Source organism: Helianthus annuus, chromosome 15, assembly GCF_002127325.2.
Source record: "Helianthus annuus cultivar XRQ/B chromosome 15, HanXRQr2.0-SUNRISE, whole genome shotgun sequence".
NCBI lineage: Eukaryota > Viridiplantae > Streptophyta > Magnoliopsida > Asterales > Asteraceae > Helianthus > Helianthus annuus.
The window spans coordinates 114,624,635-114,644,902 of NC_035447.2; the positions used below are offsets into that span (position 1 = coordinate 114,624,635).

At 40.2% G+C, this 20,268-nt stretch overlaps 1 protein-coding gene and 2 long non-coding RNA genes across 6 annotated transcripts; all 3 read right to left on the reverse strand.

The window, feature by feature from the left end:
- Window positions 1-287: 287 nt before the first annotated feature.
- Window positions 288-3,761, reverse strand: LOC110912234 (lysine histidine transporter 1). Of its 2 annotated transcripts, none has more exons than XM_022156910.2 (8): window positions 3,640-3,761; window positions 3,410-3,567; window positions 2,934-3,320; window positions 1,987-2,380; window positions 1,780-1,885; window positions 1,311-1,402; window positions 1,132-1,200; window positions 288-1,046 (listed from the first exon to the last, which is right to left on the reverse strand). In XM_022156910.2, the coding sequence occupies exons 1-8, from the start codon at window positions 3,658-3,660 to the stop codon at window positions 948-950; spliced, it is 1,326 nt and encodes a 441-aa protein (XP_022012602.1). In that variant the 5' UTR covers window positions 3,661-3,761; the 3' UTR covers window positions 288-947. The 2 variants fall into 2 exon arrangements, with proteins under 2 accessions (XP_022012602.1, XP_035840699.1); XM_035984806.1 differs by having other exon boundaries at window positions 3,414-3,567; window positions 3,640-3,760.
- A 2,641-nt stretch (window positions 3,762-6,402) lies between these two features.
- Window positions 6,403-18,270, reverse strand: LOC118487672. Its single transcript, XR_004882579.1, has 3 exons — window positions 18,144-18,270; window positions 17,709-17,755; window positions 6,403-7,363 (listed from the first exon to the last, which is right to left on the reverse strand). It is a non-coding gene; the product is annotated as an uncharacterized LOC118487672 (long non-coding RNA).
- A 66-nt stretch (window positions 18,271-18,336) lies between these two features.
- Window positions 18,337-19,715, reverse strand: LOC110866130. 3 transcript variants are annotated; one of them, XR_004882582.1, is made up of 5 exons: window positions 19,519-19,715; window positions 19,205-19,361; window positions 19,016-19,124; window positions 18,635-18,720; window positions 18,337-18,436 (listed from the first exon to the last, which is right to left on the reverse strand). It is a non-coding gene; the product is annotated as an uncharacterized LOC110866130 (long non-coding RNA). The 3 variants fall into 3 exon arrangements; XR_004882580.1 differs by having other exon boundaries at window positions 18,606-18,720; XR_004882581.1 differs by having other exon boundaries at window positions 18,606-18,720; window positions 19,459-19,715.
- Window positions 19,716-20,268: the final 553 nt, after the last annotated feature.

A 20,268-nucleotide genomic window follows, 5' to 3' on the forward strand; every position in this document is an offset into this window, starting at 1 on the left:
AATCAAATTATGAACCAGGGGCGGACCTAGCTTGTTAATAGGGGTAGCCCGTGCTACCCCTTGGCGCTCCGATGGTAGTGTAAATTTTGGAAAAAAATTGACGTTTTTTCAATTTCCATACCCTTTCTTTAAACTTTGCCCCCTATAAGGATTTTCTAGATCCGCCAGTGTTATGAACACCCCTAGAAACTTCAATCAAAGCAGTGACTCTTTGGAAAGAAATCAGGTGCAATTTCATACGATTATTCAACGAGCAGCAGCTTATAGTTTATGGTCAACCTCATAAATGTAGGTATTGTGGATGTAAATTACATTATAGAGTAGAACATACAACTGTCTTTTATGAATTCACAAATAAAAATGAAAATGTTTATACAGATACTCGCACACAATGAATGTAATAATGAATTGAAGGAAGAGTGGGAACTTCTGCAAGTAAGTTTCTTGACTGATTCCATGGTCATTTTCCTTCTAAACAATCTTTCAATATGTATATTTACTTTAATAAATAATCTTTCAATATGTATATTTACTTTAAGATATCTTAAAATGGATTTCCCCTATGCAAAGTTATTGATAACCCCATCATATATTTCTATATTTTTTTGGCGAATTGGATTTTAATAACCCAACTTAGACCCATTGGCCGATAATAATCCATACTGGCATTGTGACCGATGACACTCCTAAATTTCACTTTCATTGCCAAAGGCAGTCTCAGTCTAATCGACTTACTTTTATGCCAATCGGAATGTTGTCAATTGTTTCTAAATGACAGAAATGAAAGTTAGGGGCAGACAGAGCTGCTTCTCCGTTAGAGTAGGATTGCCCTAGGCAAAGATAGTGAAAATTAGGAGTGTCACTGGTCACATTGCTAGTATAGATAATTATCGGTCAATGAATCATACTTTGGATTATTAAAATCCAATTTGTCTGCTTTTCTTATATCAAGAGAAGAACTCGTAGTCTTTGGCTTCAAGAATGATCTGCCTTAGTCCCCCAATAGGCGATACAATCATCAAAGCAACTCCTAGGATGATGCATACCTGGAATATAAGAACGAACGCGTGTCAGTCGACACGATCAACATAGTTTAAAAAGTAAGAAAATGACTTGTGGGATGTTACATACCCAATTGGTAATCCAAGATAAGCTCCACTTGTTTGGTTTATAGATTGTAAGCCACATGATGCAAGGCAACTAAAACCATCAAGGACACAAGACAACAAATAATAACCATAAATCTTATGATATCAGGAGACCGCATACATAGAAATAATAACAAGTAGGAAAGAACTCGAGTTTCTTACGAAGTATGTCGTGGGGGCGAATGCAAATCCTCCAAAGAAACCGAGAAGTCCGCCAAAGAAAGGGAAACACATGCCAATGAACATTGTCAATGCTGCTCCCAAAGAAAGAATCTTTCAGTTAACAAATCATAGCCTCCTATTTTTAGTTTAGAGGTGACACTTTCGACCCATTTGGTTATAGATGGGTTGATTTTGGTTATGTCATATCTTAAACGGGTCAAATCAGAATTTTAACTAAAAAAGGAATATGACAATTTTTCAAATTCTTTTAATGTTGCTTGACTCCATAAAAGTTTGTTATTATATAGTTTTTATGTAATCGTATTTAAAGCATTAGTTATTTCTCAAAAACGGGCCGAGGTTCATGAGCCCAACCCGTCAACACACACAAGCACTAAACAATTGTTCATTTCGACTTCAACCCGTTTTGACCCGTCACCTGGAAATATATTTTAAAGAATTCACATACCAACATAAAGATTTCTCGTGATAAAGCGCAGCATAAAGCTAGGGGTGAAATTCATGTTCTTGACAAGTACCGTTTCTATCATATCAAATACCGGCATTGCATAAATCTACACAAACAAAAATAATAAGACTTACAAATAAGTAAATTAGAAACTTTATAGATTGGTTCAATTTGATTAAGCTTGTTAGGTAGGGATAGATTATAAACCTGATAGCCTCCAATAACATGTATAACAACAAACAAATTAGCCATAGCTATGAGCCATGTAGGCTTCTCTAAACTGATGAGAATGTTATCCGAGACCTGGTTTCCAAACATCCAGTATCCTATAATCGCAACCGGAAAATAGCAAATGGCTACAATGATATAAGCAACCACCACTCCTTTCCACATCGGACCCTTTGAGGGCTTCTCCGGTGTTGAAGGAATTGTGGCTTGAATTTCCAACACCACGTTGTGACCCGCGAATGCAAAAGCCACTTCACCCAATGCACTGAAGAAGTTAAACACTGTATCTGCTGTGCTACTTGATTTGTATCCGTAGTCTACGTTTGGCTGCACACCCTTTGTTAGAGACGCCGACCACGCAATTGTAGAGTAACTGCATATCACATCATATAACTGGTATTAATTTCAATTCCGTTATTTGACCCGTTTTAGATTAAAAATACGGGAGAATAAACAGCCATTGAGTTTTTTTAATAATCAGTTTGACTTTTACACATAAATCAAGGATACCGAAAACAATTAGAAGATGACACGTGGACGTACTTTTGTGCCATGTGGTGCAGAACGTGGCCACTTTTGGGCCATGAATCCAATCAACGGGCCATTAAAACATGACTCCATTTGGCCCAAAACTAGTTGTTGACCCGATTCATGGCACAGAAGGAGCCGAATTCTACGCCACTTGGGCGTAAATACGCGTACACACGTCGTCAATGTCAACTTTTTGCGCAAAGTTACACACACACCACTTGGTGCAAAAGTGGTCCACGTGTCATCATGTAATTGGTTTTTATGGTCTGCTAATTTAAAAAGAAAAAGTCAATCATTTTGGTAAAAAAAAAGGTTTGGTCAAATGTTTGTTTTCGTGATCTTCTCTAAAAATAACGCAAGCCGACCCGTTCTATAAAGAACGGGTCAAAACTTACCTAAGAGACATGACGGCTGCAGCCAACGACACACCAGATATAGAATTGAAATTAGGGAGATGCGAAAGCACGAAATGGACGGAAGCAAAGATCATGATCCAGTATGTGAGTTTTATGTCTTTGCAGTTGTCATTGCAGACCAGATCATGGAACTTTTGTAAAGATTTCCCCCCGGTGACCATATACACGATGTTGGTCCCAACTTCAACGACGAGCTGTTGCGGCACCACGATGTAAAGACCGAGCTTTTCACCAAAAGCATGCTGGCCGAGCTCATGGTATCGGTCAAACCGTTTACCAGGTACCATTTCATGCATTTCAACCATTTGCCATAATGTGTACAAAGTCACAACCCATGATATTACTAGCACTGATATACCAGGACCCCTGAAATATACAAAACAATAGCTTTTTAACATTTTATGTATATTAATATGTATACGCTTGAAGATTGAAAACCCGACTGACTGACTAACCAACCAAGCTCGGACATAGCATACGGAAGACTGAGCACACCGGCTCCAACCATGGCTGTGACATTGTGGAAGGCGGAATACCACCATTTGGCGTTGCGCGATGAGGTGACTGGAAGCCATTCGTCGATGGCTCGCTCCCTTTCGGTTCTGTTGTCAACCTGTGATCAAGATTTGGATAAAATTAAGATGGAAAAAGAAAGAAAAATAGTTAGTTAACATGAGAGACATACCAAAGGTGTAGTTATTGTCATTGTTTAAAGATAAGAAATATATGAATATGGTAAGGTGTGGTTTTGTATATATGTAAATCTAACCAACCACCTACTTCCTCATAATTATTTTGGGTGGTTCAAGCGTCTACATCTACTCACGTTTTATATAGAAAAAAGTTGCATAAACTTCACCTCTCTATTCTATCACTATCAATATCACTATTGGGTTGGCTTTTTCTTGCATGGTCATCAACTTAATTTGTTTTAATCTCTTTTGAAGGAATATACAAATATATTTTTTTTCACAATGTGAAAATAAAATAAAATTAGAAAGATGTTGTTCAACGTAGATAGATTTGCGTATTATTTGTTTATCGTTATACTAGGCTATCACCCGGGAACATCCCGGGTTAGGAAAATTTAGTTTTCAATAATAAAAGGTACATAAACAACATTTTTAAACTCATTAGTATCTTCTTCTCCTTCCCACGATAATTTATTTGTTCCGTTTCATCAGTATCCTAACTTTGTCTCCATGTGCATTCGTCGTTTTCGTGTAAAGCTAATAATCTTTTAATTCTTAATGAGATCTCAGTTAAAAAATTTCTCGTAAACCCATACAAAATGTTATATTGTTTGTTTTTAAATTATATTATATTATTCTTTTAGTTGAATTTTCAACTAATAAAATTCATAAACATATTATAAACAACGTGTTTTAGGGAATTATATGTATTTTGTTTTTTTTTTCTTTTATTAAGACTCATCGATTAATGTCAAACTTAGTACTCTGATCATTGTGATGAAATCCTTACACAACAAATGATAAGTTGATTAAGTTGAAAGGAAAAAAAAATATTGGTTAAAAAGGATAGATTTATTCATACATATAAAAAGCATATAAGGATCAAACAACCACGTCAAACAAACTGAAATATTCAAAAAAATCAATGTTTAAAATGTAAAAATCATAAAAATTGCTCTAAATTCATAGAGATAGGAGCTAAGTCTCTTTCTTGCTAACTTTCTCCGAATCCTTAACGTTACTTGGAGTTGAAGAGTTGTAGACGTCAACCAGTTTACGCTTGTTGATTTTATCGATATAAGAACTGGTATTGGCATCATCATTCTTAACGCTTTGAATATGACTTTTTCTTTGGATAAATTCTTTATTATTTCCCTGAGACAAATGTCAAAATTAAGTTACTAATAATAGAATTACATAATTTGTAAATATTAATGTATTAATATGAATCATCTATTTTTATAAAAAAAATACCTCAGTAATCTTCATCTTTTCTTTAAGCTCATTAATAAGTGACTCATCATCGGTCATATTTGTAACAACATACATTTCATCAAAGTTAGTTAGATTATAAGTTGTTATCTCAATTTTAAAAACAAACATCTTTCCAGTCAACTTATTTAAATCCACAAGAAATATTACTTTATACTAATTGAATTATGTCGTTAAATAAAATAAAAAGACCAGGGAACTTCCCAGGCAAGAAAAATTTCTTTATATTAATTGAATTACATCATTAAATAAAATAAAAAGACACGTTTTGAAACATTATTTTTTATACTTGTTTTGTATTGACAGTTGTAGTTAAGATCTATTTTAACGTAATTGACAAATATGAACTTCACGGGTTGGAAATTTTAATTTGCAATAATCGAAGTTGTGGATCCTTAGTAAAAAAAAAAGTCAAATACAACACAAATATTATATAGAACAATCTAATATTAGGTTACACTTTAAATCTTTTAGCCTAAATAAGGTATTCTCGCACGCGTTGCGCCGCGCTTCATGATTTTTGTCAATGAATCTGGTACTTTAATATGATTACCAACATGATTTAACAATAGAATTTGCTTGTTGTCGACCATGTCTTTGACCTTTGTCAGCAGGAAATTCTCCAATCACAGGATCTCATAGCCAAGGCTAGACGAAGAGCGTAAAGAAACACATCAAAAGCTAAGAAAGTGCTCAATTGGTCTCCCAACGTTTTACTCTTTTATTTTCATATAAAAAAGGTACTACCAAACTGGCATGCCCGATACATCTAATCATTGATCACCATCATATCATCAAGTATCCATCACAAGTTAAATAAAATTTGAGGTAATAACAGACCTGTGAATCCCTATTAGAATATTACCAAATTAGTTTACCCCCTCCCAACTCATTCTATAATCTCACTCACCTGTTGTCTTTCCAATATGAGTGATGATCCAACTCATGAATGAATAAGGTAAGATTTAGAATCTGTTGCACGACTACAACATCAGTAATATTTCAATATAAAAAAATATCTTAATATTTCAATACAAAAGTTCATGCTAGAGGTAGCAAGATGGTTATGATGGGTAACAGATTGACATGCTAGGATTGAAACGGGCATGTTGGGTTGACCCATTTGAGAAATTATTTCATCTGACCCATTTGAGAAATTATTTCATCTGACCCATTTGAGATTACAAAAATATATATGAATAGACTCGTTCATAAGTAAATGAGTCAAATTTTTCACATTGAGTGCATGCGCATAAGCTCAAAGGACAAAAGTTGAAAGTTAAAAGACCAAAATATGTCACCTCTAGTGCATGCATATATGCTTAATGGCCAAAAGTGGAAACTTGATACTTAAAAAGGCCAGTTATTGTTAAGACTTCTAAAAATAGGTAAAACATGCACCATTGACAACCTGAATCATTTCATTAAGGCTAAAATATAACATGTATGATGTTACAGTAAAACTTTCCATTAATAGAAAGTAACAATATAACAGCCTAAATATGCCTTGATAAACAAAATGATACAAAAATAATATGCTAACCCATGTATGCTCGTCCTGATTGGATGATCCTTCAGGCCCTTCCAATACCACCACCTCCTGTCAGGCCATCTGTCATGAAGGATACTTCAGCTAGAAGTAATGCTATTTTTTAATTATGTTATTTGGCCCTTCTTACACTTTATCACACTTTATCTTCACCTTTCTGGAACATGGCAATTTAACTCATCAGCTGGCCCTTATAATCAGATGCAATGAGAACCTGAGGCGGCAAGAGAAGAATGGATCTCCTGCTAACATAATCTCTGAACTTCATGTCCTTTTTATTGACAATGACATTTCAGGTCAGGATAGGGTATCTTCACCCAACTATATGCTTCCGTCCGCTAGTTACATCCCCACATCCCTGCCTAGAGCCCTATATATACCCCATACAGCCCTACTTCACCAGCCAGCTCTACTTCCCCGTTTTACAACCAAACCTCCACATTCTACAGCCCCGCACCTCCCACCTAGTTACAGTCGTACCCCCTGGTTATATTCCTACCACGCCAAGTTATAGCCCTACTTCACCTAGCTACAGACAGTACACAATCTCAACACCCCTCTTATATCATTTGTTAAAAGTCTAAATTACTATTGTCATGGTATTCTTTTCTGATCACAATTAACATAATACATGTATCTAAAAAGTTGAAGATTGACGAAAAATGTTTAGGAGCCAAACCAACCAGAATTAGCCCATTTCTTTTAAACAAAATATGACCTGTTTTAACCCAAACTTAATAACCAAATTGTCCGAACTGTCCATCTTGTAGACAACGAAAGAGGCATAAAACCTGCAAATTGGCAAGTACACCTACTTTACGGCATATGTGAAGGAACTTCTCCGGGCATGCATGTAGACAAGATTGAGCCCCTGGTTGGTTTTACTGCACGATCCCCTGTTTTATAAAAAATACCATGTTAATAGTCAGCTTTATAACCTAAATTACTTTATCTATAACGTAGATTTAAAGCCAAAATGTCAAAATTGGGGTTGACAGTTAGACCTGAACCGAAACACGACACAATATCTAGCCCATTTACTAAATGGGTCATGCTTGGGTTGACCAGTTTGATCAAACAGGTTGTGTTCGGATTGACCTTTTTAACCAGTTTAATTATACATGTCAAGCCACCAACCCATTTAACCCTTCTTTTAAAACCCACTAACCTGACTAAAACATTATGATAACTGCCTTCCAATCTGTTTGACACATTTAGATAAACCAGTTAAAAAGGTCGTTCAAGTTACACGATTTTTAATGTGTCCAAGACAAGGTTAATGATGTGACACCCCAGGAAAACCAGTGAACGCTATAACTTACCTAGCTTCCTCAGTGAGTGCATACCAAATTTCGGGACGAAATTTCCAATTAGTTGGGGATAATGTGACAACTCGAACTTTACCGTCTCGTACATTACGTGTAACCATTGAACTAATGTGAATTATGTGATTAAGTTGTGTGATCGAATGTTATGAGCTATATAATTTCATAAGAATGTGTATGTTACTACTTGAACCGAATGCCCAACCGAACACAAACCCACTCGGTCCATTTAGTGGACTCGAGACCATGAGATAGCCCAAGTGGGGTTTCGGCCCACTTCCTTTCCATACGTACATGTATCTCATTAGGGTTTTGTTTTCACAATCTTGGCAACCAAGAACACACACAAACACCAAGCTCTCTCTCTCTCGGCTCGGAACCGAAGACTGCCGACCACCCTTCGAAGCTTTTGAATCTGAATTCCTCTCTTCCCATCTCGGTTAGTTTGATGTTCATGATGACGTGTTTATATGATTTTGTTAGTAACCGGATCACATGCTAGTTGGATCGATTGATGATATTTTGTATTTGGTCATATGTTGTATGAATGCATGATAACCGAATGGTATGTTTCTAATTGTTCTTGTTGTAACCCTGGATCGGTTTGTATACTTGTGCTTGTAATCGGCTGTGATGATTCTAATGTGCAAACATGTTTAGGGGAAGGCATGGTTGATCTAGAATTCGGTTATATAATTAGATTACGGGTTAGGTTTATGTAATTATTGTGAACTAAGGTCGAATATATGAACTGATGATATGAACATGCTTGAAAGATGTTATGAAATTGTTAAAAACTGTTAATTGATCTGAATTGTGAAACTGCCTAAGTTGTTTGCTAGAATCACGGAGTGATTGTTACAGGAATTATGGAAACAAGTTACACAGCCGGTTGCGACTCAGATTGCGAGTCGAAACCTCCCCGTCTCGACTCGAGACCACAAACAGCACAAGCCGAGACCACGGTTGCGAGTCCCGTTGCGACTCGTAACCAGACCATGATGAACCGAGATCACCATTGCGACTCGCAACCAGCTGTTGCGACTCGTAAACTCCGGTTGCGACTCGAGATCCCCGTTGCGACTCGAGACCGGCTATGCACAAACACTATTTTGGGCCTACACTGTCATGGGCCCAATCTTATGACTGACATGTTATTTGGGCTGATTATCTTTCGGGCTTAGACATTGGATCGCACAAGGTTAATATGTGGTATATAATTGGGCCGGGTTATGTTGGGCCAGGGTTAACACGCACAAGTGTGCTCTTGACTGCTAATTGGACTGCTTATGTTAATTGGGCCGACTACTTGGACTCGTTACATGATATGAACTGCTGATACGTTATGTGATTTGCCATGATCATACTTGATACCATAAGTGATACAAACGTGCTATATACGAACCTGACTTGCATAATAACCATGATAGGACGTGGTTGACCATTTACTTGCTACCTGTACTCTTTGTGTATCTGCCGAGCAAACCAAGGTGAGTTCACACAGCCAAGGCATGGGATTCCCGGGTTGGGAATTGGGTTGGATATGTTATTGTAAAAGGAGTTACTCGTACTTACGCATATACCAGACTATAGACCATCGTCCTCAGGTTAGTCAGGACACGTTACGTAAAGCCTACGTAACCCAGTATATTTGCCATATGTCTCCCGGGTCGGGAGGACACGTTACGTAAAGCCTACGTAACCCAATACCATTCACTGGCTTCCAGGTCGGAAGGCCACGCTGCGTAAAGCCTACGTAGCCCCCACGCGTACCACTGTCCTCGGGGAAGGGCACGTCACGTAAAGCCTACGTGACCCTGTACGTTTTCCTGTTCTCAGTAAAGAAGAACACATGGTCGGAAGTTAGTCTAGTAAGTACCGTTAATGAGAAGCCCTCATTAGCCAGGATAAACATGGGAAGCCCCCACCAGTATTATGAACACAAGGTTTGGGAAGCCCCCACCTTTAGTACACACTAGTATGGGAAGCCCCCACAAGCTATGCTTATACACTACGTTATGAACTTACTTTCTGTGAACTCGCTCAACTAGTTTGTTGATTATTTGCTGCATGCCTTGCAGGACCTTAGGTACATTATGGAGCTTGCACAGGGAGGAGCAGGTCGTTGTGGGATATGGATCATGAACTTTATCTGAACTTATAACTATTTTGAGATTACATACTATGCTTCCGCTATTTAAACGATGTTTGGTTTTGGAACATCAATCATGTCATGATGATTTACATTATTTACTCTTATATTAAATGCTATGTTTGATATGATTGATGGCTTGATCCTGGTCAGTCACGCTCCCAAGCGGTGGTACTCCGCGGGTGGATTTTGGGGGTGTGACAGATTGGTATCAGAGCCATTGGTTATAGAGAACTTGGTTTTAATATGGGAAAACGTTTTTATTAAAACCGGACTATAACCAGAACGGTGCTCTCAACGATCCACAACGACGCTTTGCTCCACGTGCAAGACTCGACATCCTAGGTAATAAGGTTATGTTTATTGCCTGTTTGCTAGAACTGCTTAGAACTTTGCTCGCATTACGTTTAGATACACATGATACTATAGCATGAGAATCCCTACGTGCTCACACTTTTCTGTCATCGCCCTACTCGCGAACCATTCTTACGTATGCTACTTGTTACAATGAAGATCATGTCTGGACGAATCAACATGACACAAGCCCAGCTAGAGGCTCTCGTTCAAGCTCAAGTTGCTGCGGCGGTTGCAGCAGCTCAAGCAGGTAGTATATCCTGCAGTATAGGCACACACTAGGATCTTTAGATCCTACATTAACTCTCGTATTTAACTTCGTCCTATTCATACACAATAGGTCAACACGCGCAGCAGCCTGTCTGCACATTCAAGAACTTTATGGACTGTCGTCCAAATTCCTTCAGCGGCACAGAGGGGGCAGTGGGACTCCTCCATTGGTTTGAAAAGCTAGAATCAGTGTTCGAAATGTGCGAGTGCCCTGAGGCTCGCAAGGTCAAGTTTGCCACCGGCACTTTGGAAGGGATAGCACTGACTTGGTGGAACGCACAAGTCCAGATCTTAGGGTTGGCAGCTGCTAACGCCACCCCATGGAACGATTTCAAGGAACTCATCAAGCGTGAGTATTGCACGCGTGAAGATATTCACAAGCTGGAAGACGAGTTGTATAATCTGAAAATGGTTGGATCAGAGATCGAAGCGTATACTAAACGGTCGAACGAGCTGGCCGTTCTGTGTCCTACTATGGTGGACCCTCCATACAAGCGCATTGAGTTGTATCTCAAGGGATTGGCGCCAGAAATTCAGAGCCACGTGACGTCGGCTAACCTCGAAAACATCCAGGAAATTCAGCGCCTCGCTCACCGTATCACCGATCAGGCAGTGGACCAGAATAAACTGCCCAAGCGTGTTAATGCTACTGCTAACGTCACCACCTCAGTTACTCCTGCTACGTCTGGTGACAGCAAAAGAAAGTGGGATGGAGATTCCAGCAGAGGTTCAGCATCCGTTCAGTCTCAAGCTCAGCAACAGAAGACTGACCATTACCAGAGTCCTAGTCAGCAATCCCCTGGTAATCACAGACAGAGGAGATATCAGGGTAGTCAACCCAGGTGCCACAACTGCAACAGGCATCATCACGGCCCGTGTAACAAGGGTCGTTGTCAAAGGTGTCTTAAGATGGGGCACGAGGCCAAAGACTGTAGGAGCCCTCGCCCTGCGAATCAGAATCAGCAGCCTCAGCAACCAGCTCCACAGAACCAGCAGCAGCAACAGCAGCCACAGCGTGGAAACCGGGGATGTTTCCAGTGTGGGGCTGAAGGTCACTTCAAACGCGATTGCCCTCAGTTGAACCAGAACCAGAACCGCAACAACAACAACAACCAGGGCAACGTCAACAACAACGGAGGGAACAACAACAATAATGGCAACGAGGCAAGAGGTAGAGCTTTCGTTTTGGGAAGAGGAGACGCAGTGAACGATCCCAACGTTGTTATGGGTAAGTTTCTCCTCGACAATATTTACGTTACTGTTTTGTTTGATTCAGGTGCGGATACAAGCTATATGTCTGTGAAAATGTGTCAACTGCTAAAACGTGCACCAGCACTTTTACCCACCAAACATGTAGTAGAGTTAGCTAACGATAAAAGTCTAGAAGCCACGCACGTAGTTCAGGGTTGTAATCTTATCCTAGCTGGCCAAACCTTCTCTATTGATCTCATTCCCATAGTTTTGGGTAGCTTCGACGTCGTGATTGGGATGGATTGGCTTTCCCAACACCAGGCAGAAATCTTATGCAGCGAAAAGGTTATTCGCATTCCTCGTTCTGGTCAGGAACCTCTAGAAGTTCAAGGCGACAAGAGTGGTGCTGTGGTTGGCATCATCTCTTTCTTGAAGGCTCAGAAGTGTTTACGAAAGGGGCACACTGCCATTCTGGCACTCGTTACAGACGCATCAGCAAAAGAAAAGAAATTGGAGGATATTCCAATCGTACGTGATTACCCTCAGGTGTTTCCTGAAGACCTACCTGGCTTACCGCCTCATCGTCAGGTCGAATTCCAAATCGAGCTCGCTCCAGGAGCAGCACCCATAGCTCGCGCACCATATCGTCTAGCTCCATCCGAATTGGAGGAACTGTCAAAACAACTGCAAGAACTCTTGGAAAAGGGTTTCATACGACCAAGCTCTTCGCCTTGGGGAGCTCCAGTACTTTTTGTGAAAAAGAAAGACGGTACGTTCAGGATGTGCATCGACTACCGTGAACTCAACAAGGTGACGGTGAAGAACCGTTATCCTCTTCCGCGCATCGACGACTTATTCGACCAGTTGCAAGGGTCGTGTTACTATTCGAAGATAGACTTGAGGTCTGGGTATCATCAGCTGAGAGTCCGGGAGGAGGACGTCTCTAAGACAGCATTCAGAACTCGTTACGGTCACTACGAGTTTCTTGTCATGCCGTTCGGGTTAACGAACGCGCCTGCCGTATTTATGGACCTTATGAACAGGGTATGCAAACCCTATCTCGACAAGTTCGTCATTGTTTTCATCGACGACATTCTGATTTACTCCAAGAGTCAGGAGGAACACGAGCAGCATCTTCGCCTTATTTTGGAACTCCTTCGGAAGGAACAGTTGTACGCCAAGCTTTCTAAATGCGACTTCTGGCTTCGTGAAGTCCACTTCTTAGGCCATGTGGTGAACAGGGATGGGATCCATGTCGATCCATCAAAGGTAGATTCGATCAGAAACTGGCCTGCACCGCGTACGCCGACAGAAATACGCCAATTCTTGGGTCTGGCAGGTTATTACAGACGGTTTATCAAGGATTTCTCGAAGATTGCTCAGCCGCTTACGCTACTGACACAGAAGGGTGTTACCTATCGCTGGGGAGAGCCCCAGGAGACTGCTTTTCAGCACCTAAAGGATAGACTCTGCAGTGCACCTATCCTCTCATTGCCAGAGGGCACAGATGACTTCGTGGTATATTGCGATGCATCCATTCGGGGACTTGGATGTGTGTTAATGCAGCGCGACAAGGTTATTGCTTACGCCTCTCGTCAACTCAAGGTTCATGAACGGAACTACACGACGCACGATTTAGAGCTGGGAGCTGTTGTTTTCGCACTTAAGATATGGCGACACTACCTGTACGGTACCAGGTGCACTATTTACACCGATCACAGGAGTCTCGAGCATATCCTTAAGCAGAAGGATTTGAATATGCGTCAACGACGATGGGTCGAGTTACTTAACGATTACGAATGCGCTATCAAGTATCATCCAGGCAAAGCCAATGTGGTGGCTGATGCCCTTAGTCGAAAGGACACTTTACCGAAGCGCGTGCGAGCGCTACAACTTACGATTCAGTCTAACCTTCCAGCACAGATACGAAATGCTCAGGTAGAAGCATTGAAGCCCGAAAACGTCAAGGCTGAAGCCTTACGCGGCTCACGACAGCAAATGGAACAGAAGGCAGATGGCGCCTACTATGTAACGGGCCGGATTTGGGTCCCACTTTATGGCGGTCTACGCGAACTTGTAATGGATGAAGCACACAAGTCTCGTTACTCGGTACACCCAGGGTCGGACAAAATGTACCACGACATCAAAACTACTTATTGGTGGCCTAGTATGAAGGCCCACATTGCTACGTACGTTGGAAAATGCTTGACCTGCGCGAGAGTCAAGGTCGAATATCAGAAACCAGCTGGCCTACTTCAGCAGCCTAAGATACCTCAATGGAAATGGGAAGAAATTTCCATGGATTTTGTTACAGGCCTACCTAGATCCCAGTGGGGGAATGATACCATATGGGTGATCGTGGATCGACTCACTAAGTCTGCACATTTCCTACCTATAAAGGAAACGGATAAGTTCTCCACTCTCGCAGACGTGTACCTCAAAGAAGTTGTCTCGAGGCACGGGGTGCCCACATCTATCATTTCGGATCGCGATGCACGATTCACGTCAGAGCTATGGCAAGCGATGCATAAATCTTTCGGCTCAAGGTTAGACATGAGCACAGCATACCACCCTCAGACGGATGGGCAGTCTGAGCGAACGATCCAAACGCTTGAAGACATGCTTCGGGCATGCGTTATTGACTTCGGCAACGGCTGGGAAAAGCACCTCCCTTTGGTGGAGTTTTCTTACAATAACAGTTATCACACCAGCATTCAAGCCGCTCCATTCGAGGCATTGTACGGGCGTAAATGCCGGTCACCTCTCTGTTGGGCAGAGGTGGGGGATAGTCAGATCACGGGTCCAGAGGTTGTAGTGGACGCCACAGAAAAGATTGCACAAATACGACAACGCATGGCGGCAGCACGCGACCGTCAGAAAGCCTACGCAGACAAGCGTAGAAAGCCTTTGGAATTTGAGGTCGGGGACCGGGTTTTATTGAAAGTCTCACCCTGGAAGGGTGTGGTTCGTTTTGGCAAACGGGGCAAACTGAACCCACGATACGTCGGACCATTCGAAATTATAGAAAAGATTGGCAAGGTAGCCTACAAGTTGAATTTACCAGCTGAACTCGGGGCAGTTCACAATGTTTTTCATGTATCGAACTTAAAGAAGTGCCTATCAGATGAAAACCTCATCATTCCATTCAAGGAACTTACTATCGACGAGCGGTTGCAGTTCGTCGAGGAACCAGTTGAAATCACGGACCGGGATGTGAAGGTCCTCAAACACAAGAGAATCCCTCTTGTCCGAGTTTGTTGGAACTCCAAACGTGGCCCAGAGTACACCTGGGAACGCGAAGACAGGATGACAGAAAAGTACCCCCAGTTATTCGAAACCAATGCAACCACTACTGAGGCCGAAGCTACTACTTCGGAATTTCGGGACGAAATTCCAGATCAACGGGGGGAGGATGTGACACCCCAGGAAAACCAGTGAACGCTGTAACTTACCTAGCTTCCTCAGTGAGTGCATACCAAATTTCGGGACGAAATTTCCAATTAGTTGGGGATAATGTGACAACTCGAACTTTACCGTCTCGTACATTACGTGTAACCATTGAACTAATGTGAATTATGTGATTAAGTTGTGTGATCGAATGTTATGTGCTATATAATTTCATAAGAATGTGTATGTTACTACTTGAACCGAATGCCCAACCGAACACAAACCCACTCGGTCCATTTAGTGGACTCGAGACCATGAGATAGCCCAAGTGGGGTTTCGGCCCACTTCCTTTCCATACGTACATGTATCTCATTAGGGTTTTGTTTTCACAATCTTGGCAACCAAGAACACACACAAACACCAAGCTCTCTCTCTCTCGGCTCGGAACCGAAGACTGCCGACCACCCTTCGAAGCTTTTGAATCTGAATTCCTCTCTTCCCATCTCGGTTAGTATGATGTTCATGATGACGTGTTTATATGATTTTGTTAGTAACCGGATCACATGCTAGTTGGATCGATTGATGATATTTTGTATTTGGTCATATGTTGTATGAATGCATGATAACCGAATGGTATGTTTCTAATTGTTCTTGTTGTAACCCTGGATCGGTTTGTATACTTGTGCTTGTAATCGGCTGTGATGATTCTAATGTGCAAACATGTTTAGGGGAAGGCATGGTTGATCTAGAATTCGGTTATATAATTAGATTACGGGTTAGGTTTATGTAATTATTGTGAACTAAGGTCGAATATATGAACTGATGATATGAACATGCTTGAAAGATGTTATGAAATTGTTAAAAACTGTTAATTGATCTGAATTGTGAAACTGCCTAAGTTGTTTGCTAGAATCACGGAGTGATTGTTACAGGAATTATGGAAACAAGTTACACAGCCGGTTGCGACTCAGATTGCGAGTCGAAACCTCCCCGTCTCGACTCGAGACCACAAACAGCACAAGCCGAGACCACGGTTGCGAGTCCCGTTGCGACTCGTAACCAGACCATGATGAACCGAGATCACCATTGCGACTCGCAACCAGCTGTTGCGACTCGTAAACTCCGGTTGCGACTCGAGATCCCCGTTGCGACTCGAGACCGGCTATGCACAAACACTATTTTGGGCCTACACTGTCATGGGCCCAATCTTATGACTGACATGTTATTTGGGCTGATTATCTTTCGGGCTTAGACATTGGATCGCACAAGGTTAATATGTGGTATATAATTGGGCCGGGTTATGTTGGGCCAGGGTTAACACGCACAAGTGTGCTCTTGACTGCTAATTGGACTGCTTATGTTAATTGGGGCGACTACTTGGACTCGTTACATGATATGAACTGCTGATACGTTATGTGATTTGCCATGATCATACTTGATACCATAAGTGATACAAACGTGCTATATACGAACCTGACTTGCATAATAACCATGATAGGACGTGGTTGACCATTTACTTGCTACCTGTACTCTTTGTGTATCTGCCGAGCAAACCAAGGTGAGTTCACACAGCCAAGGCATGGGATTCCCGGGTTGGGAACTGGGTTGGATATGTTATTGTAAAAGGAGTTACTCGTACTTACGCATATACCAGACTATAGACCATCGTCCTCAGGTTAGTCAGGACACGTTACGTAAAGCCTACGTAACCCAGTATATTTGCCATATGTCTCCCGGGTCGGGAGGACACGTTACGTAAAGCCTACGTAACCCAATACCATTCACTGGCTTCCAGGTCGGAAGGCCACGCTGCGTAAAGCCTACGTAGCCCCCACGCGTACCACTGTCCTCGGGGAAGGGCACGTCACGTAAAGCCTACGTGACCCTGTACGTTTTCCTGTTCTCAGTAAAGAAGAACACATGGTCGGAAGTTAGTCTAGTAAGTACCGTTAATGAGAAGCCCTCATTAGCCAGGATAAACATGGGAAGCCCCCACCAGTATTATGAACACAAGGTTTGGGAAGCCCCCACCTTTAGTACACACTAGTATGGGAAGCCCCCACAAGCTATGCTTATACACTACGTTATGAACTTACTTTCTGTGAACTCGCTCAACTAGTTTGTTGATTATTTGCTGCATGCCTTGCAGGACCTTAGGTACATTATGGAGCTTGCACAGGGAGGAGCAGGTCGTTGTGGGATATGGATCATGAAATTTATCTGAACTTATAACTATTTTGAGATTACATACTATGCTTCCGCTATTTAAACGATGTTTGGTTTTGGAACATCAATCATGTCATGATGATTTACATTATTTACTCTTATATTAAATGCTATGTTTGATATGATTGATGGCTTGATCCTGGTCAGTCACGCTCCCAAGCGGTGGTACTACGCGGGTGGATTTTGGGGGTGTGACAAATGATTTCACACGAATAAATATAAGGTTCGTGTTCAGGTTAAACTCAATCCGCTGACCCAACATGGTTCACACCCGTAGTCAAAATTACATAAAACCAACGTTTCTTGATCAAAAACTTGTATCAAGTTAATATGTACCAACAACTCTCAAGGCAAATCTCTAGTTCATAAAATTTCAAAAACACCTGCAAATAATAGTAAGGGAAAATTATAATTCAAAAAGAAGTCATACATGATTTGTGTTAAATTAGATCAGTAAACAAAAAGGAATTGAGATATAAATATTTTTTTAACAAATCAAATATTCTCAACTTTTTTTAAAATAATTATTAATTAAATTCATATATAATGGTTGCATCATGTTCGTTATGATGCCACCTATACATAAAAAAGAACTTATAACTGTTAATAAAAGAAACTAATAAATTGGCAGAGTAAACAACATTGTGGGTCAACTTGGAATTCTAGACAGTAGAAGCAACAAAAACAAAGGCGATATAAAAGAAATAGCATATAAGTAAGAAACCGAATGCAAATTTATTCAAAAAGCGATATTTTGGCCTGTGCATCTACCTGTGATAAGCTTAGACGCTGAATCATCACTGCCGATGCCGGAATCGGTTCTCCAACGGCATCTACCGCACTTGCCATTATAATTTAATATTTATTTCAAGCCGTATCAAAATCTGCATCAGAATCGAGGTAGTTTTGTTGAAAAACTCGTTAGTACATATCTAAAGAAATTGAAACAAAAACAAAAACTCACCAGCTTTATATGTAATACCAGTCAAGATCATAGGGAACATGTTTCTTAAAGGTACCAATATTCACTATATCAGTCCAGTCCATTCAGGAAGCTTCTCCATCTGTGGAACATACAATCATCAATAAAGTGTAAAAATTACTCGGTAGTAGATTTGAAAGTATTAGTCAATGTAATAAATATCTAAGACAACTTAATGTAACACAACATTATTTCAATATCATATGTATAAATGCCAAGCGAGTCAAAACAAACTATGAAACCATATTCACCACAAACTATCTGAAGCAATATCTCTGACCCGAATCTATATCTTCCATTTCATATTCATCAGCTACATACTAATTCCAATTTTTATCAACATCTTCCATAACAGCCGGAAATCATCTGCCAAAAGAGGAGAAGAAAGAATATTAAGAATATTAAAGTCATACTTACGAACTGCATTAATTTTGTTGGCAAGTCCGAAAATGGGATTTTTATTAGGAAAATCGCAAACTGATTAAGTGTAAAAATAATCTATTTCTAACTAATTCAAACCGTTGAGTGAACTGAAAAGCAGGGTTGATGCTATATCACCTAACATATACAATACTTGCATAGATCATACAAAAAACATCAAACTAATATAAATGTAAATAATTAATTATAAACAGCAACGGAACAGGAACCCTAATCGCACCTTAATTAAAAAAGAAGAATCAAATAAACATTAAGGATGGATGGCTGTGTACTGAGAGACCCTAATCGAACCCTAAATTAGTCAATCGCCTCAGGTTTTGTACCCAGATCTATACGAAAAAAAAAACATATGCGGATTAGATTACAGTTCAAAAAAAACCTTAATCTTTATTTTATTAGAATGCCAAACCTTAAAAATCATTCTTAACCCCAAAGCTTTTGTATCAGCCGACACCCTTAACACATCTTCATTCCAACTGTCACCTTTCTTCTTCCTCAACTTCACGCAAAACCCTAATAAAACAATCCATATCCAACCGTCGCCCCAACACATCTTCATTCTTCTTCTGCGTTCAAATCAACACGAGCAATAAAAAAAAACCCTACGTTGATAAAAAAAAATACGCTTAATTGTAGTGTGACAAAGATGAAGTTGAATCAGACCTAATCAAACAAAAGCGAGCATTCGAATTGAATTATTTGTCACAAAAAATGAAATCAAACCTAATCGAATCACCGTCAACATCTTCTTCCTAGTCGAACCACAACCATCATTTCTGGAGTTGTCGATCAACATCTTCATACCTTAGATTATGATACTTGCAACGATTATAAGGTGATATTTGATGTGGCGATGATTATAAGGTGATATTTTATGAGGCGGCGATGATTGATCGAGAAGATGAATGAAGGAAGAAGCTAGGGTTAAGAAAAGAGGCTGTTTAGAAGGTTTATATAACCCGGGTCAACAAAACGGGTATGGTTAACCCAATTCGGATCCCGTGTGAGAATATAAGGATTCTCACATTTTCCCGCCAAAAATCAAGTGAGGTTAAACCATCACTTGACACGTGTCCCAAACTTTATTCATATATTATATATATATATATAGATTATTTACGCACGAATTAAATGAAGTGTATGTATTAATATATAGAGAAAGGTTATTGTACAAGAGGAAAGAATTGTATGAATTATAGGAGACAAGTTTGGCCATTGATTTGCAAGATCAATGATTTAGATTAAGTAGTCCCCAAATATAGAATTCACATAATTAAAAACAAGGAAAAGGGAAAATGATAAATGGTAAAACGAGCATTTTATTCTCTTTAATTTGAGCAGCCTATTGCTATATTTTTCTTAAAAAACCTTGCAAAATTTTGAATACCCATTACGTGATTATGTGATTTTAAATACCCAGTAAGTGACTACGTGATTTTGAATACCCATTACGTGAGTACTTGATTTCATTAT

Coding starts and splice junctions, on each gene's coding strand:
- LOC110912234 (XM_022156910.2), bottom strand. CDS start 3,660: ATGACAATAACTACACCTTTG. Junction 3,568..3,639: donor TGACAATAACTACACCTTTG/GTATGTCTCTCA, acceptor TCTTGATCACAG/GTTGACAACAGAACCGAAAG. Junction 1,201..1,310: donor TCGCCCCCACGACATACTTC/GTAAGAAACTCG, acceptor TGATGGTTTTAG/TTGCCTTGCATCATGTGGCT.